Source organism: Gadus macrocephalus, chromosome 18, assembly GCF_031168955.1.
Source record: "Gadus macrocephalus chromosome 18, ASM3116895v1".
In the NCBI taxonomy this organism is placed as follows: Eukaryota; Metazoa; Chordata; class Actinopteri; order Gadiformes; family Gadidae; genus Gadus; species Gadus macrocephalus.
In genome coordinates, this window is record NC_082399.1 from 3871722 (window position 1) to 3897660 (window position 25939).

The following is a 25939-nucleotide window of genomic DNA, read 5'->3' on the forward strand; positions in this document are numbered from 1 at the left end:
GACCAGCCTTGATGTGTCAACAGGAAACAGGATATACATGCATCCCGATTCCCCCAACACAGGAGCCCATTGGATGAGGCAGGAAGTGTCGTTTGGCAAGCTGAAGCTCACCAACAATAAGGGCGGGACTAATAACACGGCACAGGTGATTCACCCTTTCAACTGCTCTGCGCTTCCTTCCAGAACATTCTCCCGCCCGTTTCATCCTCTGAACTTTATGGAAGAGTCACGTACTAGTTCCGTTTTTTGGTGTAATTTTAGCAATTCTATTTCTGACCTATTTTTCTCCTCGTTTATTATCATTACACATTTAGTTATCATTACCCACTTTGTTTATTGGATTTTCGACCTGACCAGAATTTTCACAATTATTGTAATTTCGTGTTTTGTGTTTGAATATTATATTTATGTATATTATATTTGATTCCATATTTATTGCAACTTTCAATTGAGTAATATATAAATGAAAGTAATCTGGGAGTGGTAAATACACTAAAAAATATGTATACGCAATTTAATTTGAAAGAAAATGGGAACCACAGTTCATAGTTAAGAAACACAGATAAGAATTAAGAACAGGTTGAGAAAAACAGTTAAGAATTAAGTACAGTTAAGAACATGATAAGAACACGGTAAGAAACACAAAGCTAGCTAAATTCCGTCAGAACATTACACAATAACACGTTAAGTTATGTTTTTTTTTATATAATTCATTCATGTCATAATTATATGCTATATAAATATAATTATAACCCTATATATATGCTATATATGTATCTATCATATATATATATATATATTGATATATATCTATAGATATAAATCTGTCCATATCGATAACATCGATAACATATCGAACACCTCCTTCTCACTCCTCCTGCTCACTCCTCCTCCTCCTCCTGCTCACTCCTCCTCCACCTCCTCACTCCTCCTCCACCTCCTGCTCACTCCTCCTCCTCCTCCTGCTCACTCCTCCTCCACCTCCTCCTGCTCACTCCTCCTCCACCTCCTTCTCACTCCTCCTCCTCCACCTCCTCACTCCTCCTCCTCCTCCTGCTCACTCCTCCTCCTCCTGCTCACTCCTCCTCCACCTCCTGCTCACTCCTCCTCCTCCTCCTCCTGCTCACTCCTCCTCCTCCACCTCCTGCTCACTCCTCCTCCTCCTCCTCCTGCTCACTCCTCCTCCTCCACCTGCTCACTCCTCCTCCACCTCCTCCTGCTCCGTCTCCAGATGATCGTGCTGCAGTCACTCCACAAGTACCAGCCCCGGCTCCATGTGGTGGAGGTGAAGGAGGACGGTTCAGAGGACCCCTTCCTGAGCTCCAAGACCCAGACCTTCGTGTTCCCTGAGAGCCAGTTCATCGCCGTCACGGCCTATCAGAACGCAGATGTGAGTCCCCCCCCCTCCGCCTCTCTCCAAAATGACTTGTTGTTATGGTTACAATGTTACCAGTTATAATGAGGTTATCATTATTGTTGATATTCATCGACTTTTAAGTTATTATAATCATGAAACTACACACGGCCCAAGATAATATATTTGGTGCATAATTGATCATTTATAATTTACACGTTTATTATGTATTTTAATGGAGCGTGTGTGTGTTTAGTTAAATCATTTTTTGTTAATTTGTGTTTAGTCGACCTTAATATTCAGCATTAGTCGTTAAATTGAAGAAACACCACACCCACACCCACAACAACCTCCAGGGAAGAGGTCCAGATGAACAGAGCCCTTTGAGCCTCCTCACTGTGGCCTCTGGGTCCTCACACACACACAGATGCATAATAGATGTGTGTGGGGACGTCTAAATGCAGCAGAGGGGACAGGGGGTGTACAGCGTGCTGACGGAGGTCATGTTACCTCACTTGACTCCCCCGCGCTGGCCAGATGAGACGTAGCGTAGCTCCAACACCTGTTGAAACATAGTGTTTCACACCAACACACACACGCACCAAACCACCTACGCACACACAGACACCATTTTGATTTGATATTTGTGGATCGCCCCCCGAGAACAGAAGGTTGAGATTACATAATTAGTATCGGCTGTATTGTACGTATATATTCACAACTCTCTCACTCTCACTCACTCACACTCTCTCTCTCTCTCTCTCTCTCTCTCTCTCTCTCTCTCTCTCTCTCTCTCTGTCTCTGTCTCTGTCTCTGTCTCTGTCTCTGTCTCTCTCTCTCTCGTTTTGTTTATAGTTTCGTGGACAGTCCCCTTTGATTAAATGTGCTGGAAATTAGCCAAATAGGCTAAAGCTGCTCCTTTTACTGTACTGTTAATCAAAGGGGACTGTCAACGAAACTAACAAATACAATAAACGGTATATATCATATATATATATATATATTTATATATATATATATATATATATATATATATATTTAAAACATGGCTGTCCTTAAAACGGACAGCCATGTTTTAAGGTGTGCTGTAAAGAAGAGTATGAATATATACTCCACTTTTACAGCACTTATGCTTATACTGTATATATTTAAATAACAATATTTATTATCTTTCCTTTATTTATGTATACCACAATTTATATATTTAAATAAATATTTCTATATCCTCTTGCTCTCTATATGGGTATAATAACAATATTTATTATTTATTATCTTTCCGATATTTATGTATACCACAATTTATATACCTTTATATATAAAATATATATTTTATATATATACCATATATATATATATATATATATATATAAAATATATATTTTATATATATACCATATATATATATATATATATAAAATATATATTTTATATATATACCATATATATATATATAAAATTAAATATACTGTATATATTTTTTCATTAATATTTATTATAATAAATTGATACCTATATTTATATTTTATATTATGTTCATATTTATATCTATGTTTATCCCCCTCCCCAGATCACCCAGCTGAAGATAGACAACAACCCGTTCGCCAAAGGATTCCGTGACAACTACGATACGTAAGTATAGCAGAATACGCCTCGAGCAAGTCCTGTGGTCCGCTCAGAGCGATGAGCTCACCCTGCGGCTTCATCCACACCGTGTCAGCGCTGCCGCAGTCGCCCGGGCTTCGCCTGACTGCGGGACCGACGGCAGCAGCTGTGTTAGTAACCCGGCCCGCGTTGGGGGCGGCTCTTCGCTTGGCGCGAAGAAGCCACGAGTCAAGGGACTGCTGGATGCTCACTACATCGGTCTGAGGTTGACAACAGGAAATAACACCTTCTTCTTCCTCTTCCCCTTCTCACACGCTCTGCAACCCTCTCCTCCCCCCTCTTCCTCTCCCCCCTCCTCCCCCCGCTCCCCCCCCCCCCCCCCACCCCCTGCCCAGGCCCTACGCCCCCCTGGACAGCGAGCGCCTCACCCCCTCCCCCCTCGGCGAGAGCCAGCAGCTGTTGCCCGGGACCTGCTACCCCCAGGCCTACCTCTCAGACCAGTACATGAGCCCCCCCCAGGCTCGCCTCTACGGCCGCGAGCCGCTCGGCATGGGCCAGCAGCCCAAGGACCCCTCCCCCGGCCGCACCTGGTACCTGTCCCCCCAGCAGAACATGGCCCCCGGCCGCCTGGACTTCCCCTCCTCCTACGAGACGGACTTCACCGGCAACGGCTTCTACAAGTCCTTCCCCCTGCAGACGCCGGCCCCCCACCACCCCCACCACCACCACCACCACCCGGCGCTGGGCTACTACCCCGACCACACCTTCGCCTCCCCGGGCGTGGCCGTCTCCGGGGGCTCCCCGGGGGGCTGGTCCGCCGGCCGGCCCTCCTCGCAGTACCTCAGCCCCCACAGTAAACCCCCCCCCGGCCTGGGCTGGTTCCGGCCCGTGTCCTCCTCCTCCGCCTCCTCTAACTCCTCCTCCTCCACGTCGCCCGGCGGCGCCCGGCTGCCCCCCTCGGGCCCTGCCCTCCTGGAACCCCTCCCCCGGGGGCCCGGCCCTCAGGAGAAGGCCAAGGAGGGGGGCGGCGGGGGGCTGCCGGGCGAGGACCCCTGGCTGGAGCCCCACTCGGTGAAGTCGGTGGACTCGGCCGACTCGGGGCTGTTCGAGGGGGGCGGGGCCGAGAGCAAGAAGAGGCGGGTCTCGCCGTACGCGTCCAGCACGGAGAACTCGCCGCCCATGCGCGGTGGCGGCGGCGGCGGCGGCGGCGGAGAGGTCTGCGAGAAGGACGGCGCCGGAGATGCCGGGTACTTCGGCTTCTACTCCCACTGACGGCCGGGACCGCATCACGACGCCAACGCCAGCCCCGCGACGCCAACGCCAGCCCCGGGACGCACGCAGGGTCGACCTCCGGAGAGACACACACAGGGACCTCTGAGACACACACAGGGACCTCTGAGACACACACAGGGACCTCTGAGACACACACAGGGACCTCTGAGACACACACAGGGACCTCTGAGACACACACAGGGACCTCTGAGACACACACAGGGACCTCTGAGACACACGCCGTCACCTTCAACACACAACCTGTCCCCTCCGAGACACACAGATTCAGATACACAACTCTGAGACAAACACAGTCACTCCCAGGATGCACACAGGCGCTAGACGAGACGCAAACCTTCAACCCAGAGACAAACGGAGTCAACTGCATCGTCTCCTCCGAGACAAACAGAGTCAGCTCCGAGACTTCACTGGTCAGCTCCGAGACAAACACAGTCCCTTCCGAGACAAACACGTTCCCCTCGAGACACAGATACCCTTAAAGTGTAATTCCGGGGAAAATTGAACCCAGGGTCTTTATCGGCATGAAAACCCATAAAATAAGCCCTCCAGACACATTTTGTCGTTGATGATCAAGCATTACTTACCCAAAGTTGCCAGAGCAATGTAACAACCCAAATTACTTCCATGTTATCGCCTAGGAGCCCCGCGAACGCTTCCAAATCGGCATTTCTTAACCACTAATATTGCTCAAAATAGCACAAAACCTCTGCAGTAGCATGATTAGTTGTTAAGAAATGCCGACTTGGAAGTGTTTGCGGTGCCCCTAGCCAATAACATGGAAGTCATTTGGGCTGTTACATTGCTCCAGGCAACTTTGGGCAAGCTCTATACTCGATTATCAACGAAAAAAAGTGTCTGGAGGGCTTATTTTATGGGTTTCCATGCCGAATTTCTTTGCCGGAATTACACTCTAAGTCCCTCCCACCTCCTCCTGAGTTAATTAAGTAGTAAATCTTCTGCCAGGGTGGGCCAAATTTCAAAATCTTTCCGCGTGTTCAGTGAGGTCGCATCAAGGGGCCGTTTATCCGACGACAGAATGTCCGAAGTGTGGTGATGGAAATTGGCCGCTCAACTGATTCTAAAGCACAGGACTTCATGCGAGGTGACACTCCCGAGCTGTGAGGGTCCGGGGAGGTTAGCGTCAGGGCTGATGGTGAACCACCAGGCCCCCTCCGGCCCCGCAAACACCTGACAGACATGCAGGAGAAACATCTGCACACCTGCTAGCTGACGGGCCCCTGCAGGGATGTTTATATGTATCACTGTCTCTTCAGCTCTCCCCGTCTCTCTCTCTCTCTCTCCTCTTGGGTTATCTCTGTCTCTTCACCGACCAGCCACACGTTCATCCGTTTGGCTACGGAGGTGCTATTTATGAAGCTCGGCGGTACAACCGGATCTAAAGGCAATAAAGTCCACAAGGAGCTCAAGCTTCCTCATTCAAAGTGTCATTCCTCATCAACAAAATTAACAAAGAATTAGATGCTTCATTTCCCAAAGGCAGCGTACAGAGAGATTCTAACTTAGCCTCCTATTCGATCAAATAGACTCAGGTTACGAAGGTGACCGTAGCTCTTCAAAGATTCACCAGTGGGTTCACCAGAGCTTTGTTTGTGGTTCTGTTCCTTTTGTTCTCCTTGTGTCCCCCGTCCTAAATCCCCTCTGCGTCCATGGGTTAGGCCCTGTCTCAGGCCTCCTCAGCCTCCTCCAGTCTCCTCTCGGGCCTCCTCCAGCCTCCTCTCGGGCCTCCTCCAGCCTCCTCTCGGGCCTCCTCCAGCCTCCTCTCGGGCCTCCTCCAGTCTCCTCTCGGGCGTCCTCCAGCCTCCTCTCGGGCCTCCTCCAGCCTCCTCTCGGGCCTCCTCCAGCCTCCTCTCGGGCCTCCTCCAGCCTCCTCTCCGGCTTCTTCAGCCTCCTCATTCCCTTCTAGCCCTTGTCTAGCGCTCACCCTGCATCTGCGTCGATTTGAATCCACACCTGTCTGGAGACGTGGCACTGGGGGGCCAACAGGGGGTCACGTAGCGTGGTTTAGTGTGAGCAGGTAGACAGGCCACCGGGCCCTGACGTGCTGTCACGCCGGCCGCAAAGGAAACCTAAGGTGGTCAGACACTCGCTCGAGACTCGGGTCTCTCACGTAACGCGGTGGTTTGACAGAATCCTGTTGTTCCAAGCCGGGGGGGGGGGACCTCAACGAATAGGAGGGAGCCAGACACAATCAGGCGCTTCACACCTCCTCCACTCCTTCACACCTCCAACCCTTCACCCCTCCTCGGCTCGGAGGCGGAGTGAGGCGACACTGACAGCCTCCGTTCGACACCGCTCAGCGACAGACTCAGTTTAGTTTGGCTGTCACCGTTTTTTGGTTCCCAGCGTCCCGTGACCCTAAAGGACAGAGCAGGTCAAGGGTTTCACACCAGACGGGGGTTGACATCGAAGCAGTTTATCACCGATGCACAATAACCGAGTCTTCGTCAAACAATATAAATTCACCGGATTCAGTGATTCAGGAACATATTGTTGTCTAACCACGCATACAGTAAGTGCATGCATGCACGTGCACACACCCACAATCAAAGAGGAGCAGCCGTCTTAACGGAAATGTGCACTGAATGCTGAAGCTGCCAATATTGATGCCGAGATCTCCTTTGTAAATTGTAAAAGTGTAAACATTTAAAAGAAAATGTGAAATGCCAGCAAATAATAACTCGTTCGTATTTGCCTTATGAAGATTTTTTTGGAGGATGTTGATGATGATGATGATGATGGTGATGATGATGGTGCACATCAGACATTTTGTAACCTCCAACTTTCTGTGGAGCGTTACACGCACCATGTGACTGAGGAGAGCTTCAGTGATTGGTCAGCTGAGCCACTGGACTGAGGACCGGGTCGGATGACCGGTGGTTTGAGTAGACTCAGGTCACATGACCCACGGTGCTGAGCACGCTCAGGTCACATGACCGACGGTTCGAGCAGGCTCAGGTCACATGACCCGCGGTTCGAACAGACTCAGGTCACATGATCCGCAGTTCACCTCCTCAGGTCACCTGAACTGAAGGGTTCTCCTGAAGGGTTCAGAACTGTCGCAATATACTGACGTTAAAACGTTGAATTGAACTTTTCTTCAAAGTGGAAACAACCGTCGAGCAACGTTTACGGAAGGGTTTCATGTTCTTAATCTCCCTGAGTTTATGTACAGAAGAAATCAATATTATGGATCTGTGGCACAATCAAGTGTCAAACTATAGTTATGTCTTATGCAGGACTTGAGGAAATGTTCGATTTTTATTTTTTAAATCTGCAAGGACAACCCAAAATGGTGATTAATATATGATTAGTTAAAATGTAACAATTCTTGTCAATGTTATTTTAAGTGCAATTAAGAGAAATGGCATTTGGTATATATTTCAGGAGGGCTTTACAAAATCCTTTGATAATCAACCGCTTCCTGAAAGTGTAAATGTTTTGGATTAATGTTGTGTTACATGGTTTGTCATGAAGTAACCGTCAGTGAACCGGACTCAGAGCTTACGTCCACGAACAGTAGAATGCCTTTAGACGCCTCAGGACCGCCCCCTGGTGGAGATCAATGCTATTACAATCAGCGGTGCGATCATTAAAATTCTCGCCTGACAATCGCCATTACAAATCAAATTCCCGTTTATGTATCCCGATCCTTTTTAAGTGTATTTCTCTTATGTTTTCCAGATTTTTGTCATGGACAATACTGCGAAAAACATAGGCTACTAACAGTATTTTCTTACAATCCTGTAGGCCTGTCTGTTTGGTCGAGAGGGATTGGAATCAGGGTCATGATGTGGAATCAGGGTCATGATTGTGAGATCAGGGTTATGATTATGGAGCCAGGTCTGTTTTTTCTATTTCTCTGAGATCCTGGTCTTAGATATTTTAGTTGCGAGTTTATAATTCTCACAAACTAAGAATTCTGGAAACAAATAAAATAGCACGTGTCAAATACAAAAAGATATGTTTGAAAGGGAAATCATTTATTTATTAAAAGTGTCAAACTTGTGTATTGTACGGTTGTTTTTTTATTAATGAATTAAACTTAATTGCAAACCTCAAACTGGTCTAATGCTTTTTGTTTTGTTTAATTCAAGTAAAATGTATAATTTGAAGGATATAATTTATAAATTATTGGCCATATAGCTTCTAAAATCGTATCGGTTTTATAATTTAATTATTTATTAGTGCATCACTTTCTGGCACCAAGACATAAGCGTTTGTTTTCCTGCAATTCATCAAAAATGTAAATAATCGTTTTCAATGAAATTTAACCAATGTCCGTCCAATGAATTCTATGTAAGTATTTATTTCATCATGGGTTCACATGTCTGCATTATGCGTCAGGCGCAGTCACAATGCGTTCAACTGCAATTGAAAATCATTAAAACACACTTGCTATGTTTTGCACGGATCTCCTTCCAACCAGTTGGATAAAACATTGACTGCTTCTGATAAAGAAAAACACAAAGAAAGTACTAATGTAGTAGGAGTTATCCCTCCACCGGCCCCAGAAGGGGTCCTGCCCCAGCACCTCGCCTCGCTTCAGCAGTCCCCATGCTCGGTAGATATATGTGGTATATATATATATGTATATATATACAAGTAATCAAGTCATTCAACACCTTATACAAGTATAACTCGGATTTGTCAGGATGTGTCAAAAATATTTGGCCTGTTAAGCCCTTTTAAACTGTAATGGTGATTAAGGGCTATACAAATAAAATTGTGAATTGAATTTGAAACGTGGTTGGGGGGGGGACGTTAGTGTCAACAGTAGATTTACGTATAACATAGCTATAAAACACGCCTTTATTTCCAAATCTGGCTGGACAATGCCCCCCATGAAGCCCAGGCAAGAGGATCCATAAATCTATACATGAGCTTGAGTTTGGTTGGGGATTTGCAAATTCGTTTTTATATGATAAATTAAAGTAGAGAACCTGTTATAAAGAAAAGGGGGCGGGTCCTATTCGATTTTCTCTTGGCATGTGATGCTAATCTGTTCACCTTCTAATTGGCTCAATCAATCAATTAAGGGGTTTAAAGAATACGCCCATGAACCAGTCACGGGGGTATTTAAAGGGGAGGTATTTCCACCTACGGGTTTAACCTACGGTTCCACCTACGGGTTTAAAAAATGTGATCTGAGCAGTCATAACGGTCGTAAATGCTTTAGGAAGACAAACACATCTGTTCCACAGGAGCAGGTGTGAGGGGGCGTGGTCACACGTGGTCAAACCCCGCGTCCCACTCACTGGAGCAAGGGGCCCCAGCCAGTAGAAAAATACCAATTCTGGTTCAGGGTTTTCAACAGGAAGAAGTCTTCCTGGATTTTACAGAAGTTCCCTGTTTAACAACTTTATGCTTTTAGTCCGACGGAAATGTTCACAGCCACTTCCACCTGAAACAGTGATGCTGGGGACAACCTAGGCTATAAGAGACCAGAAGCACCTGAGAGTTGGTTTGCATGTTAGAGGGCGCCCTCTATAGGCCGACTGCTGCTTTTGCAGGGAACACCTGAGCTTGGCTCTGCGTTTACCTGGTTTCCTGGTAACCTGTTAACTATTCTATTGTTCTGGGTGGGGGGGGGGGGGGGGGCGTTTTGGAGGGGGGGCGGGGCCACGCCCAAAATGACAACAAATTAATCGGAGAGCATTTCTGAAAGGCTGGGTCAGAGGGGTTAGACGTGTTCAGAGAAGGTAAAGATCCCAGCAGGCTCTCTGCTCCGCTGGGCTCCCAGCCAGCTCATATCCTCGAAGGATCTTCATCTCTCCCTCCTCCTCCTCCTCCTCGTGGGCGGGGGGGGAGGGGTCACCATAGAGACATCCTCTCTACGTTGGCGAAGCCCGGCTTCTCGCGGAGCTTCCAGTAGCTTCCGTTGGTGACCCACGCGTCCCGGCCGGCGGCGTCCCGGCCCTGCCTGGAGCACAACACAACGACACACCGGTCGGTCGGCACTCGGCCATCTCCTCAGTAACACAACACCACAGCACACCTTTAGGCCCAAAGCCGTCGCCACAGCAACACAACACCACAACACAGCACCACAACACGTCGGCCGGCACCCGGCCGTCTCCACGGTAACACAACACAACACGCTGGTCGACCTTATCCGTCTCAGTAACACAACACCACAACGCAACACGACAGCACTCCGGTCGCCCCGCAGTAACACTGATGTTCGAGGCGAACGGCGGAGAAGAATTCCCGGAGGAACCTACAGCTGTATCAAGCACAGGCTGCTGTTGGAGAACATCTTCTAATTGTAGTTTGATATCAAGTTATAGATGATTGCTGTGAAGATCACAAAAACTGATCTTTGCGGGGAATGGGTTAACCCAGTGATTGTTAGTGCTTGGCACTTGGTTCCATGAACATCCACACTGTACCAACTGTACTTATTGTAAGTCGCTTTGGATAAAAACGTCCGCTAAACGTAAATGCAAAATAAAATAAATAAAAGAGAATCAGCATTAACATATCTGATGTATAATTGTTATGAATCCTAGTCCTGCTAAACGGGGTTCATGTGTTTCTGTTCGTACTTGAAGAAGCGGGGGATGTGCTCCTCCCCTCTCTTGGTCATCTGTCTCCGTCTCTCCCGCTGCATCTCCTCCAGCTCGTCCTTCTTCTTGTCCGACTCCTCCACCATCCCGTCCTCCAGCATCCTGCAGGCCCCGCCCACAGGGCATCCACCAATCAGACTTGTTCACTTGATGCTCACAATCAGCACACCATATTGGGGAGGGCGGGAGGGCGGTCTGGGGTGTTTGTGAGGGTCTTGAGGGTTAGTAAGGGTTAGGGTTGTTAAGGGTTGGTAAGGGTTAGGGGACGGGGCTGAACACGAGGAGGCTTGTTTGGGTTATGGTTAGGGTAAGGGTTAGGGTTAGGGTCAGTGTTGGAGTTAGGGTTAGGGTTAGGGTTATGGTTGTGGTCAGGGTTAGGGTTAGGGTCAGGGTCAGTGTTGGAGTTAGGGTTAGGGTCAGTGTTAGGGTTAGGGTCAGGGTTATGGTTAGGGTCAGAGTTAGGGTCAGGGTTATGGTCAGGGTGAGGGTCAGAGTTAGGGTTAGGGTCAGTGTTAGGGTTAGGGTCAGTGTTAGGGTCAGTGTTAGGGTCAGTGTTAGGGTTATGGTTAGGGTCAGGGTTATGGTCAGGGTTAGGGTGAGGGTCCGTGCTGGGACTGACCGCTGGTCGGGGCGCAGCCGGCTGTCGGTGGGGGGCAGCAGGGTCTTCAGCTCGGGGGTCAGCTCGTTCAGCTCGATGGCGAAGAGGGAGAAGCCGTAGTACAGCAGGTGGTCTTTGGGCTGGGGGTCTGTGGAGGAGGGGGCGGAGGGTTAGCTCCACGGGCGGCACTGCGCTGAGGATTAGCGGGCGTGGCGCCGGAGAGTTTGTTCCGTCTCCGGGGGGGAGGACCTTTGTCGCACTGTGCTTTGAAACGGGCATCTGGACAGACGCCTGTCCCAGACAGACGGACAGTTATGGAAAGGCAGGGCTTGGTTACATGTTCGCTGCTAAATCGATCATCTCCCCAGTGTGTGCCTTGTAAGAGGTCAACCAGGGTGTGGTTATGGTTAATTAGGGTGTGGTTATGGTTTACCAGGGTGTGGTCAGAGGTTAACCAGGGTGTGGTTATAGTCAGAGGTTAACCAGGGTGTGGTCAGAGGTTAACCAGGGTGTGGTCAGAGGTTAACCAGGGTGTGGTTATAGTCAGAGGTTAACCAGGGTGTGGTCAGAGGTTAACCAGGGTGTGGTCAGAGGTTAACCAGGGTGTGGTCAGAGGTTAACCAGGGTGTGGTCAGAGGTTAACCAGGGTGTGGTTATAGTCAGAGGTTAACCAGGGTGTGGTCAGAGGTTAACTAGTGCGTTGTTATGGTTAACCAGAGGTGTGTTTATGGTTAATTAGGGTGTGGTTATGGTTAACCAAGGTGTAGTCAGAGGTTAACCAGGGTGCGGTCAGAGGTTAACCAGGGTGAGGGCTAGTGGCGTTGACTCACTGGGCTTCCAGATGCACTTGGGCGTGGGGAGCGTGTCGCAGTAGATGCCCTCGTGCCACAGACCCCCGAAGCGGTGGATGATGCTGCCGCCCTGGTCCAACACCGTGCCCTGCACCTCGTTCTTGGTGGTCTCCGAGCCCCAGTAGCGAGCCTGCAACACACGCATGCCTCATTGCCTCACACTATCACTGGAAGGTAGGGAACCCGGAAGGTCGTTGTCTAGGCAAACACGCTGTGTGTGTGTGTGTGTGTGTGTGTGTGTGTGTGTGTGTGTGTGTGTGTGTGTGTGTGTGTGTGTGTGTTACAGTGTTTGGCCTGTAGGTGGGGCTGGAAGGTCATGTTCGGAGCACTACAGATCTGCCTTGTTGATTGGGTCTGACTCGCAATCAGACCTGTCCATGGAGTGTGTATTTATGCGTCTGCTTTGTGTTGCACTAGGAGAAGAGGCCAGCGTGAGCGAGAGCAGCAGCACGCAAGACCGGAAGCAGCAAACATTTTGATCGCGCGACACTATTTATGGCACGCAGCTATTCTTTAGCATTATCAAAACCGGGTATTTCCCAAGCACCAGTCTGACTCTGTCCCCTCTGTGCCAAGGAACCTTTACAGTCGTGTGTGCTCTTTTCATGACCGAGAGGGGACTCATCACATGCAGATTCAGTCATGGATGATTTACTATTTAAAATCCCAATGCGTACGATTGAGCCCTTCAAGTGAGTAGGCAGAAGTCTAGAGAGAGCGTAACATAATATAAATAACTTTTAAAAGGTGAAAAATTATACCAGCCGGTGTGAGTTTGATTAGCCGTTACAAGCCGTTTTGAAATCTTCCTCTTCTGACATCCCAACTGGGCGTGTCCACCTAGATGTATGACGGTTAGAAGAGCAACGTTTGCGACAGTCCACTGGGTAGGCTGGTAGACTGATCTATCCAGCAAACATCTAGGTGGACACGCCCACTTGTGATTTCATAAGAGGCAGATTATCGAAAATGGCTTGTAACGGCTAATCACCCTCACACTCGGTGGTATAATATGTCACTTGTAATGTCTTACACCGCGTCAGCCATTGTCATTGAATCTGCGTCTGCGCGAACATGTGAACAGCCCAGCGGTGGCACGCACCTTAACGAAGGTGATCCTGCAGGTGCAGGACGGGCTGCTGAGGTTGGTGATGGTCACCTCCCCGTAGTGCTCCAGGTAGCGCTGTTGGCTCAGCACGTTGTGGATGCAGGTCACCACCTTGTTCCACTCGTAGTGGTCGCCGTAGCTGAGCACAGGAAACACGGCTTAGTTGTGCTCACAGGCACCGGCACGCGTGTACGGGCGCACGTACTGTTCGAAGGTTCATTTCAAGTTAATTTCAGCTCACCTCTCTAAGGCACACCAAGTGGTGATTCAGTGTGCTGGGTTGCTCCTTCCACTATAAATAGAGGGCTAGTGAGGCCTTCTTCCTTTGTCTCACCACATCCTCACCGTGACCAAGTGTGTGACCTGTTTGCCGTGCGTCTTTTGAATTTCCTTCAATGCAAGTTTATTTTCTCTTATTGGATTATTGTTCGTTTTAGATATGATGTGATGGTTAAATGTAATCTTTACTATGTTACATCATGTTATGAAGTACTGCATTGTCAAAGTATTGATGCTTGATGATTTTGATGCTTGCGGGAAACAGCCGCCTAGCGTGTAGAATAGTGTTAGTGTGTGAGATGCAATAGGATCAATAAACTAGTTCTGATGTTATTCGTTTCTTCATCGTGAATACTAGATGTTGAATAAAAAAGTTTTTAACAGTAAACCCAACCAAGGACCTGGAGGAGGAGGAATTTCAGGGCAGAAGGAGGAGGAGTTTCAGGGCAGAAGGAGGAGGAGTTTCAGGGCTGAAGGAGGAGGGGTTTCAGGGCAGGAGGAGGAGGAGTTTCAGGGCAGGAGGAGGAGGAGTTTCAGGGCAGAAGGAGGAGGGGTTTCAGGGCAGAAGGAGGAGGAGTTTCAGGGCTGAAGGAGGAGGGGTTTCAGGGCAGGAGGAGGAGGAGTTTCAGGGCAGGAGGAGGAGGAGTTTCAGAGCAGGAGGAGGAGGAGTTTCAGGGCAGAAGGAGGAGGAGTTTAAGAGCAGGAGGAGGAGGACGAGTTTCAGGGCGGCGTCCGTACCTTGGGATCTTGAGGTTCACCATTCCCGTCGGCACGATCTCCAGCGACTTCCCCCAGAACTTGTTCTTCCACCGCTGGTCTGCGAGCAACAACCAACCAGCGCGCTGTTACTCGCCACGCAGAACCAGTACACCAGTACAGAGCACCAGAACCAGTACCAGAACCAGCACCAGAACCAGTGCAGAGCACCAGAACCAATTCAGAGGGCCAGAACCAATTCAGAGCGCCAGAACCAGTACAGAGCTCCAAAACCAGTACAGAGCACCAGTACAGCCAGCCTCACTCCTTTACCGCTTTATTGGCCTGTTGTGGTTCGTATCATTTTGTCGTTTATTTTTAGCATATGGATATTACCTTACGTGTTAATGAATTTTGTTTGGAAGGATCCATGTGGGGCATCAGCATTAGCCGTAGCATAAGCGTTACGAGTTGGTGTTAGCGTTAGCGTTAGGACGAGCCTCACCCTGCCAGAAGGAGAAGTTGTCTGACTCCGCGTGGCAGGCGGAGATGGGCGGATGGTGGGAGACCTGGAGAGAAGAACAGAACAGTTAAAGACCCCCTGAGGATACGAGCTGCCTGAGACCCCAGCAGAGCAGAGAGCATGCTGGGATAAACCAGGGGAGTCAATCAATCCATAACGTCACTTAAACTAAATGTCAATAGGATATATCGATCGTATTTATCCTATTCCAACTATTATTTGGTCAAAGGCGGCGCTGTGAAGCACACTTAACAATATCCCCTTCATTAGACAGATCTATTAGGCCTTAAATGTGCGGCTTAGTTTAAATAAGACGGCAGGTAAACCCTGACATGGATCCGACCGGCCCGGGCTGGTTCTGACCGGCCCCGGCTTGTTCCGACCGGCCCCAGCTGGTTCTGACCTGCTCGCTGATCATCCTGAACCCGCGGTCTTCCCTCACACACTCATAGGTCTCCCCCAGCACCGGGTTGAAGGGCTTGTAGCGGTTCCGGAAGATCGCAGAAGAATACCCGGAGATGGCGAAGGCAGCGACATAGACCTGCAGGAGGTAGAACAGTTACATGACATCACATTACATCACATTATAGAAGCAGAATCATTCAAACGTCTTTAATGCACCTCAGCTAAACGCACGTTGTCCGTCTTTAGAAGCGTGTCCGTGCAGAACTTCAGGAGTCATGATTTGAAGGCCTTCACGTCATCAACCTCAGGTGTAAAACTCTTTGGATGAAAGTGCTAAATGAATACCACGTATGTGGTATTCAGAGACGTCAGCCCAGGTGTGGCTGCTGGTCGCCTGGATATCGCCCGACCAAGCTCAATGGTAGATTGCACGTTGGTCTGGGGAGGCAGCTGTCATTTTCTTCAGCACAAGAGGCGTGATCAACGGGCGCAGTTCATCTGACTCTGTACGCAATTGGATAGTCCTTCAACCAATCAGACCAACGATCGAAAAGCTGCTTGCCGTCGCTTCCCTGTCGTCATTGTGTTAAACCAGATTGGCTCCAGTAAAAGGGGATCGGAAACAGATAGAAATGTATTGCTCCTCTCCAGCTCCTGCTGCAGAGCGAATTCAAACCGACGGTAGAAAGGGCTGGGGGTACCCAGTCTACGTATATATGTTTTTCAAAGAAAAGCTAAAATCCCTTCAATACGAGGTTGTTTCACAGCTCTTCCTAGCCGAGTGTTAATGTGTCCCTGAACAAGACACTTAACCCTAACTGCTCCTGACGAACTGGCTGTCGCATGTTGCATGGTTGACTCTGCCGTCGGTGTGTCAATGTGTGTATTAACCGATGTAAGTCGCTTTGGATAAAAGCGTCTGCCAAATGCCCTAATTGTGATTGTAATGTTACGGGGGAACCAGGCGAGGTCTCACCATCCTCTGGTAGGGGTCTGCCGTCCTGCTGGCCGTGTCCAGCAGCTCAGAGTACTCCAGCTCCTCACACAGCCTCTGCAGCAGGTTGACGGGCTCGTTCAGAGGGGCGGGCATGGACACTCTGGACAGGTCCTTACCTGGACGGGACGATGTGGTTCAGAATGAAAGGGTATTACAGGTTGTTTAGTAGCAACACGCAACAACAACCAAACAAAAATAACCATGCATTGATTGCTTTTCTGATAGTTCCATTGGTTTAGGTTAACTGTTTGGTACAAGTTACTATTGGCTATTACCAGTAAGTGGGGCCGGTAGGTAGTTAGGCATCTTGCTCATGAATACTTCAGGTAGACTGTGGACATAGGTGAGTCTGAGGCTAGTACCTTACTTTGAGATCAAACACCCTAACCACTAAACACCCTAATCACCCTAGCCACAAAACACCCTATCCATCCTAACCACTAACCAGCCGATCCATCCTAACCACTAACCAGCCTATCCATCCTAACCACTAACCAGCCTATCAATCCTAACCACAATCCAACACTTGACACCCAGTCCATGGTCTGATCAGAACACCCGAGCCCTTCTCTGACAGATGAGGGCTGCTGGTTTAGGGTCTGCTGGTTCAGGGCTCTGCTGCCTACCGATGTTGTTGTAGAGGATGGCCATGAGGCCCACGTGGCTGTTGTCTGGACAGTGGGCTGGCAGCACGCTGCGCCGCCCCCCCGTGGTCTTGGGGACCAGCGTGCTGGGCGTCTGGGACAAGCTCGCCCGGTACTTGACGGTTTCTGACGCTGGCGAGACAAAGAGGGCAAAGGAGCATCGTGTAACATCTGCAGTGTTTCGGAATGGACGCGCTTCAAATGAGGTGAACGTCTATTGGATGAATCCACATCTGATCCCACGGCCACAACAACCTTAACCCGACAGTCCGTTGCCCAGTCCTGTGGAAACACTGTGCTCCCTACTGTCAGGGGGAAGACCTCACAGCTCTGACCGCTAGCTCTGGTTCTAGTTCTATGACCTCTAGCTCTGGTTCTAGCTCTATGACCTCTAGGTCTGGTTCTAGCTCTATGACCTCTAGCTCTGGTTCTAGCTCTAGTTCTAACTCTATGACCTCTAGCTCTGGTTCTAGCTCTATGACCTCTAGCTCTGGTTCTAGCTCTATGACCTCTAGCTCTAGTTTTATGACCTCTAGCTCTGGTTCTAGCTTTATGACCTCTAGCTCTGGTTCTAGCTCTATGACCTCTAGGTCTGGTTCTAGCTCTGGTTCTAGCTCTATGACCTCTAGCTCTGGTTCTAGCTCTAGTTCTAACTCTATGACCTCTAGCTCTGGTTCTAGCTCTATGACCTCTAGCTCTGGTTCTAGCTCTAGTTCTAGCTGGTTCTAGCTCGATGACCATAGGGCCGTGACCTCACAGGTAGTACACCTGGTTTACCAGCAGGCTGTGCCTGCAAGAACTGTACCCATGCAGTGTTAGAGTTAAGGCGAGTACCGGTACTGTACTGGTACTGTACTGGGTCTGTACTTATACTTTACAGGTCTGTATTCTCTGCGTCCCGCATCCTGTACTTTAATGGTTCTGTACTGCATTTGTTCTGTATTGGTTATTTTCTGTAGTTGTTCTTTACTGGTACTATACTGGTTTTGTACTGGTTCTGTACTTGACTGGTTCTGTACTGTACTGGTTATGCACTGTACTGTTTGGTACTGTTCTGGTTCTTTACTGGTACGGTACTGGTCTGTACTATACTGGTTCTGTACTGGTCTGTACTGGTTCTGTGCTGGTTCTGTCCTCACCGCGTCCCTCGTCCGGCTCAGAGTTGCTGGTGGTTCCTTCGCTGAGTCCTGATTCGTCAGACGCTTCCGACCAGCTGGCACGCTGGACGTCATCGCTGGCGTCGAAGAACTCTTCGACCGAGTCGCTCAACGAGGGGGTGCCGCGGGACGGACGGCCCCCTGCTGCCGCCCCCGCCTGAGGAGGAAAGGAGGGAAGTTAGAACGAAAGAAGTGAGAGGGGGGAAAATAAACAGTGAGCAAGAAATAAAAGAGGAATGAAGGAAACACAGAAAGAAACAAAGTAAACAATGAGAAGGCTCTGATTGCTCAGAGAAGGCCTTCAGAACTAGCCTGGCTATTGCCAGACCAAGCTCAATCGTAGATCGCACGTTGGTCTGTGGAAGCTGCTGTCATTTTCTTCAGCTCAAGAGGCGCGATCATCGGGCCTAGTTCAACTGACTCTGTACGCGATTGGCTGCTTTCCGCCGCTTCCCTATCGCTATGTGTTAAACCAGCCAATAGCGCGCTGGGGGGGGGGGAGAAGTCAGCTTGGCTCCCGCGAAAACGTATCGGAGACAGAAAGAAATGTATTGCTCTTCTCCAGAGCAATGCTTCAGGGGGAACTCAAATCGCCGGCAGAATGGGCGGGGCTACCCAGTCAACTTCAGAACAACCCAATGAAGGTCTACGATCTCCTTCCTAGACTGCCCTTATCTCAGGTGTGAGAGCCTACCTCCGGGGGGGCGTTGGGCCCCCACGCCTCCTGGAGCCTCTGCCGCTCCGCCGCCAGCGCGTCATGGACCGTCTTGAGCGAGGCCAGCACTGCAGCAACACGACACAGGGGGTAAAATGGTAAATGGTCAATGGACTGCATTTATACAGCGCTTTCCTAACCAGTGGCCGCTCAAAGCGCTTTTCAATATTGCCTAACATTCACCCATTAATGCACACACATTCACCCATCTATGCACACACATTCACACACCGACGGCGGTGTCAGACATACAAGGCGACAGCCACGTCTTCAGGAGCAGTTAGGGTGAGCTGCCTTGCTCAGGGACACCTCGACACTCAGTGAAGAGGAGCCGGGGATCGAACTTGCAACCTTCCGGTCAGCAGCCAACCCGCCCTACCTCCTGAGTCTCATGCTGCGCCATGTTGGGATGAGTGCGAGAGATTGGCCGCTAGCAGTTAGCCACATGCGCCTCGTCCTCCCTGGTCTTCCCCCCCCCTCTCTCTAGCAACCCCGGGCTGACTCCCCCTCTAGGCCCGACCATCCCTCCCACCCCTCCCTCTCTCTGACCTCACACATCCACTCATACGCGTATCGTCCCCCATTTTTGTAGTTTTTACTCCGATACCGCCGGCGTGTTGATTATGATCAGGGTGACGCCCAGGTGAATGCAGAGCGGTCTCTGGGCTACCGACCTCTCAGAGAGACGGTGCAGAAGTCCTGCTGGGTCTTGCGGCTCTCGTTGGACTCCCCGCTGGGAGGAGAGAGCTGGGAGCAGACGTAGTCGGGGATGGAGGCCACGGAGGAGGTGCTCAGGTGGCTGGAGGACAGCTGCAGGAGGCGGGGGGGGAAAGGTGGAGGTGTTGGTGGAGGAGGTGCTCGCGGAGGCCGTCGTGTTCTCCACCACTGAGAGTCGGGTGGAGATCACATCTCTGGCATCTTTGGTTGTTTCTAGGTCTTTCCACTGTGTCGTTATTTGAGCTGTATATTAATATTAAATGGAACTACTAGGATAACTTTATTAACCATTACTGAACATCGATTAACAGTTCATCATAAGTTAACTAATGGTCTAGTTACCATTTACGAATGGTGTACTTTGTTCACTAACATAATGGGGTTCTTGTTAAATAAGGTCATAATGTTAACATTATTTAATAGGGTTAAGATTAACCCTAACCCCTATGTTAATGAGGTATAGTAGGGTTAATGGGTCTAACTGAGGCTAACTGGGGCTAACTGGGGCTAATGGCTGTAACTGGGTCTAATTGGGGTTCTACAGGGGACACTGAATGAACTATAACAACGATCCTAGAAAGAAATGTTTTCCCAACAACTCACCGATTTAGTAATCCCCCGAATTGGCTTTGGATTGGAAAGACGCGGATCAGATACTTAAATACTAAAACATGGATTCTTAAGCCACGATATGGACCATTCCCAAAAACGGATTCATTCATTAAATCAGCGATCTATGAGTATTTCATATAATGCCTGTTCAGATATCTCCAGGTATTTAAGGTGAGGGTATTTCTGCCTTCAAAACATCGAGAGTGAACCAAAGGCCGGCTCCTCGGTGACCCTTGACCCTGGATCTGACCCCTAACATCAGCAGCCCGGTGTGAGCCAGAGACTCCCCATCCCCAGAGACTCACCATCCCCAGCGCCTCCACCCGGGACAGGGTCCGGGAGTGACCCCACACCCGGCAGGACTTGGACTTCTTTGGCTTCTCCAGGCAGAGGTTCTGGAGGGAGGTCAACATTATTTATTAGGATTTATTGAGGTACATTTTTGGGGGGTTTTGAGGTAAACGTTATTTATTACAATTTATTAAGGTACATTTTTGGAGGTTTCTGAGGTAAACTTGTCTCCTGGTACCTGTACCATGTGACGCTGTCTCCTGGTACCTGTACCATGTGACTCTGTGTCTCCTGGTACCGTGTGCGGTTAGTCTCCTGGTACCTGGATGCTGATGATGCGCTGCAGCTCTCCGTTGGAGATGGGCTTGCGGTTCTCCAGGGCCTGCAGCCTCTCGGCCAGACGGCTCAGCTCAGAAACGTCCAGCTGGCAGCGGTTCAGCTCTGACACCCCAAGGAGAGAGACCACCACATCATGTTAAAGGCTCACGCTAATTGAATGGACCAATTGCATACGATTGATATGAAAGGATTTCTTTTATATACATTATTATATGAATGATTTACGCTGAATGGAGGATACATATTTATCTATATATGAGTGCTGTAGGCTGCATGTCGTCACCTGCGACGCAGCTGTCAGGGTCCTGGCTCTGCTGCAGCCAGGCAGACACCTTTCCGTTGGCCTCGTTGCTGGCCCCCTCGGGGTCCTCCGACGCCCTGGCTGCATGGGGCCCCTCCGAGGGCCTGGCCGCGGGCCCCGAGTAGAGGCCCGGGGAGCTCTGGTAATGGGGGTACAGTGGCTGAGATGGGGGAGGAGGGAGGAGAGGAGGAAGGAGAGGAGGAGAGGAGGGAGGAGAGGAGGAAGGAGAGGAGGAGAGGAGAGGAGGGAGGAGAGGAGGAAGGAGGGGAGGAGAGGAGAAGAGGAGAGGAGAGGATAGGGCAGGTGAGGAGAGGAGAGGAGGAAGGAGAGGAGGAAGGAGAGGAGGAGAGAGGAGAGGAGAGGAGGGAGGAGAGGAGGAGAGGAGAGAGGATAGGGCAGGTGAGGAGAGGAGAGGAGGAGAGGGGAGAGGAAAGGAACCGAGAGGAGTAGAGAGGAAGGGAGAGGAGAGAGGATAGGGCAGGTGAGGAGAGGAGGAGAGGAGAGGAGGAGAGGAGAGGAGAGGAAGGAGAGGAAAGGAGAGGGGAGGAACCGAGAGGAGTGGAAAGGAAGAGGAAGATGAGAAGGGCAGGAGAGGGAAGGGTTGAAAGTGGAGAGAAAGAGTAAGGAAGGAAGCAGAAAATAAGATGAAAGAAGATGAAAGAAGAGGAGAGAAATGTCACAAAATAGCTGAGGTTTATTCAAGGCGATATTTACCAAGTCTCCATTCTGTTGGGCTAATCCCGCCGGAGGGCCGGCCTGGAGGTAGCCGTTGTGACCGAGAGCCTCGTTCTTCTTGTAAAGCCGGTGAGCTTGTAGCTTCGTGACCCAGATAAAGAACAGCTCGTGGCTCTTCGCCTTGAGGAGATGAAGAGGAAAAACGATTCATAACGTGATCCCGAACATCCCAATGACCTCCTCTGTACACACAAGGTTTATGATGTGATATGTAATGATGTGAAGTGTTCTGGGAGGGGGGGCGGCGGCTCCAGGCACACCTTGACGTGGTACAGGATGTCGCCCGTGTCCAGGTCGATGCGGTAGGTCTTCTTGTTCATGGACATCACAGCCACGCTGACGTCCAGCGAGCCCTGGATCCTACCCCTCGAGATCTGCAGGAGCACAAAACGTTGGCGCGATTATTTCAATACATTCTTTTATTAAAATCAGAAATAATTTTTTACTTAAAAATGGTTTACTTACATCTTGTTGATTTTTGGAATACCGCAAAATCCCTGCTTCCAAAACAAAGTATCTCTGGAAGAATGACAAGATCAAACATTGGCAATTAAAGAACACTTCCTAATAAGGGTACATTTATCAACCCATCAATCATCAAATCCTAATAATTGACTAATGGTCGTCATGTTTGTTAATGGTTAATGTTAACTAAAGTAATAGTGTTCATGTCAACTAACTAAGGTATTGATGAACACATTCTTTAATAGGACTAGGGTTAACCTGAATGCTATTCCTTACCCAACCCTAACCGGAATGATATAGAATATTGCTTATACTACATAAGCTAATGTCAATGAATGAAATAATGTACCCTTCATGTACAGTGTTGCCAATACATTTCAAAATAAAAGCTGGAGTGCTGGATTCCCCACCTTGTGCCAGCCTTTCAGTGGCCACTTCCTCCTCTTCAGCATGTAGCCCTCACAGATGCCAGGAACCGTCATGTCCGGAGGTTTGTCACTTCCTGTCTGCACCTCCATGGGCAGCTCGTCCATCACCTCCCAGTCCTTGATGTTCTGCAGACATGGAGAACATCTGGTTTGGACTAGAATACCGGGAAGATGTTGGGATCTTCAGTGCACTTTTTATTGCTTGAACATCCTGGTACATGTAGCACGAGACTCCGGGAGGAATTTATAAATGTTTGAATGTTGATAAAAATCTTCAGAACGGATGCTGTCCTATTTAGAAATTATTTATGCCTTTCAGATCCGAAAAGTGATCTGAGTAAAGTAACCAGCGGCTGTCTGTATCGTCTTCCCTGAGGAACGGGGTCTTTCAAACAATGGGGCTCTTCAGAGCCCGGATCCTTTTACCGTCTCGGCTCCAGACGGTGTTCGGTTTCCCTGCCACCCTCCCTCCCAGCGGATCACATTCAGGCTCTTCATCTGAACGTTTATTGGTCGATGCATTCGCCACACGGCAGGTCATCGACTTGACCCTTCGACTCTCTGACCTCCTCCTCACCTGTCTGGACTGGGGGGACGAGGCAGTGCTGCTGCTCCGTGAGTGGCAGGGCTTGTTCCAGGAGGGCGGCGCCTTCTCCAGCCCGCTGGTCATTGATTGGCTGCGGTTCAGCGCCGACGAGTAGGACTCCATTTTGAGTGTAGCGACGTTGGACTCTCAGTGGGATGAGCTGTGCTCTGCCCGCGGCGGCTGGCTCATGTTATGACGACGTCTGGTTCAGGTGGGAGGGGGGACCGTCAATCAAATGAATGTTTAATGGTGTCACACATGTGCAGCCCATAATAACACAACACAACAGAGCAACCCTTCCCAAGCATATTTCTGATTGTTTCTGATTCATTTGAAAGAGCAAATCTATAACATTCAAACGTTAATCACTGTTTTGTCTTCTCTTTTATGCATACAGAGTAACGGACCAGTTATTTATTTCAGGATAACGCATCTTCTACTGTGCTCAGACTACATCACATTAGGGGGTGGGGGAGTAGGAAAAGTAATATTTAATATTTAATCATTTAATCATTTACGCATCACATGTCCCTCAACCTAGTAGGCATGAATGGGTTGGGTACTCTGTGGAAGGACTTCACCTCCAGGGGAAACAGCTCTGCCACACAATGTTCCTGAAGCGCAGGCATGCTGCTTTATATTGAGACCAGCCCTTGGGATAAAATGGCTGCCATGTCTCTAACACCCCAGCGGCCCCGCCCTCGAGGAGCAGATTAACAACATCCCACTAATTGGCTTTTATCAAGAGCCGTTTTTAGCAAGCTGTCAGAGGGAGACGCAGAAACGAGATCACAGGAGCAGAGAACAAGGCCAGTGACAGCTAATGAGACGCTGGCAGCAGGCCTGCCAGGACTAGGAAGAGAAAGAAGCTGTAGCACATGTAGAGCCATGTGTAACCCAAAATGCATGTCCATCTTTAGGAGGTCAAAACAAACATGCCACATTACATCGTCTGGCTACATAACTTTAAATCCAACAATGTCTTCCTTAGACACAGATATTTCTGAATGCACATGGTCAGTTTGTACCATCAAAAAACCTCCTTATTCTGTATAAAACATTCTTCAGAATAAGTAACCGAAGCGTGATTGTCAACGTTGGTGCCACCAGGTGGCTAACTCCTGGAACAGAAGTAATAGATATCTTGTTTATTTTATAGACAGACTTCTCTGGCCTGTAGTATAAATGAGACCAGGTGGTCTGTGTGGCATCAGTATCACATTGTAGTTAGAACCAGTATCACACACACACACACACACACACACACACACACACACACACACACACACACACACACACACACACACACACACACACACACACACACACACGTTATCGTCCGCGACCAGTTCCCCATTTCAATTCTGATGAGGAACACTTGTCAGAAGAGGAAAGACAACAGTAGGGCGATTGTGTGATGGAAAAACACCATCCCTGTATGCCAAGCGAGAGCTAGGGTTCTGGTCTTGCATTATTTAACTGTTTGGTCGGGTATAGGCATGCTGGGCGTGACGTCAGGACAGGAGAGCTGGGTGTGACGTAAGGACAGAGAGCTGACCTCGGTCTGTGGCGCGCGGGGCCGGAAACGAGATAAGGGGATTTGCAGCCTCTGAGCTCGTCTGCTAAAGGAAAGAATCTCCTTATCTGAAGAGCACAGAAAACTCGTCCGACCTGTGTCGCAGACAAGAGATGCTGTGATATAGATCTCTCGGTAAACAGCCTACCTGTCCCAGCCCTGGTCCCCCATCCAGTTACCTGGCTTTGGTAAAACACAAGTGTCCCATGGTGCAAACTATCAGCCCCATAATGCAGACCTTGTCTTCAACAGGCCGATACAACAATCCCCAAGTTGACGTTGTCAAACGTGTGGATGTGTAGCCTGAGGCTAGGGTTCTTGTCATTGAGCATAACAGAGACGCTTTGGAATCTCTTCGAGTGGGAATGTTTTCTGTCTTACCTTCGATTCACGTCCGCCTTTCATCATATACCGCGATATCCCACCGCAGAAGCGTCCGCGTCACTCGCTCTCCCATCTAAAAATTAATCACGCGATAACTGATGAATCGCGAATATAAAAGTTGACCAGCCGGGCGTTATAGTGCCCCTGCGTGTCCCGCGACTCCTCGGCGGCTGACGGCTGCGTCCTCCTTACGCGCGGAGAGCTGCACGTCTCCAGGTGCCAGACGCGCCACCCGCGCGTCCTCGTTGATCCGCATTAAGGATTTACTGGTCTGGGCCGTGGCCAGCGAGGACGGAACGAGGGTTCAGCCAGATTCACACGATCACGTTGAGGCATAGGAAACAACATTAGTCTAACGATGTGTGCATTTGGTATAGTAATCATTAAGGTCGATAAGGAATTTTAACTTGGTTTAATAGTTACATTTCTAATCTTTAAAGGCAGTGGACAACTGCCTCTCAACGCTAATTAAAAGTTAATCATGCTATTGAGTTTCATAAATATGTGGTAGCCTATATGTGGTAGCACATAAAACCTAATTAATTGGCCTCATCTGTAGATTAGTCCTCAGCTGTCTGTTTGAAACACACACCAGAATTATTATTATTCTGGGTTGTGTGTATAGTAGTGTACAATAGTGTTGGAGCGTTCTTTAGAGTTGTAGATAGTGGAGATCGTCTTGGACACTTTTGTATT

General features: G+C 49.2%; 2 protein-coding genes across 4 annotated transcripts in view; one reads left to right on the forward strand and one right to left on the reverse strand.

The window, feature by feature from the left end:
* The window catches only part of tbx21 (T-box transcription factor 21), an 8383-nt gene extending 108 nt beyond the window's left edge, over positions 1–8275 (forward strand). Inside the window, exons 2-5 of the mRNA XM_060037225.1 lie at positions 7–145; positions 1232–1390; positions 2922–2983; positions 3352–8275. Coding sequence (XP_059893208.1) covers positions 7–145; positions 1232–1390; positions 2922–2983; positions 3352–4228 — 1237 coding nt within the window. The 3' untranslated portion in view covers positions 4229–8275. The remainder of the gene's footprint in view (positions 1–6; positions 146–1231; positions 1391–2921; positions 2984–3351) is intronic.
* On the reverse strand, positions 8230–25476 carry osbpl7 (oxysterol binding protein-like 7). 3 transcript variants are annotated; one of them, XM_060037180.1, is made up of 23 exons: positions 25241–25476; positions 23275–23485; positions 22680–22823; positions 22270–22323; positions 22065–22178; positions 21784–21924; positions 21052–21208; positions 20752–20870; positions 20444–20533; positions 20130–20153; positions 19484–19619; positions 18789–18877; positions 18077–18251; positions 16920–17069; positions 16273–16409; positions 15295–15432; positions 14874–14937; positions 14411–14489; positions 13388–13532; positions 12265–12415; positions 11456–11582; positions 10816–10938; positions 8230–10190 (listed from the first exon to the last, which is right to left on the reverse strand). In XM_060037180.1, exons 2-23 carry the CDS (start codon positions 23404–23406, stop codon positions 10082–10084), a joined length of 2598 nt encoding a protein of 865 aa, XP_059893163.1. In that variant the 5' UTR covers positions 23407–23485; positions 25241–25476; the 3' UTR covers positions 8230–10081. The 3 variants fall into 3 exon arrangements, with proteins under 3 accessions (XP_059893163.1, XP_059893162.1, XP_059893164.1); XM_060037179.1 differs by having other exon boundaries at positions 21052–21229; XM_060037181.1 differs by lacking the exon at positions 20130–20153 and having other exon boundaries at positions 21052–21229.
* Between the last annotated feature and the right edge of the window lie 463 nt (positions 25477–25939).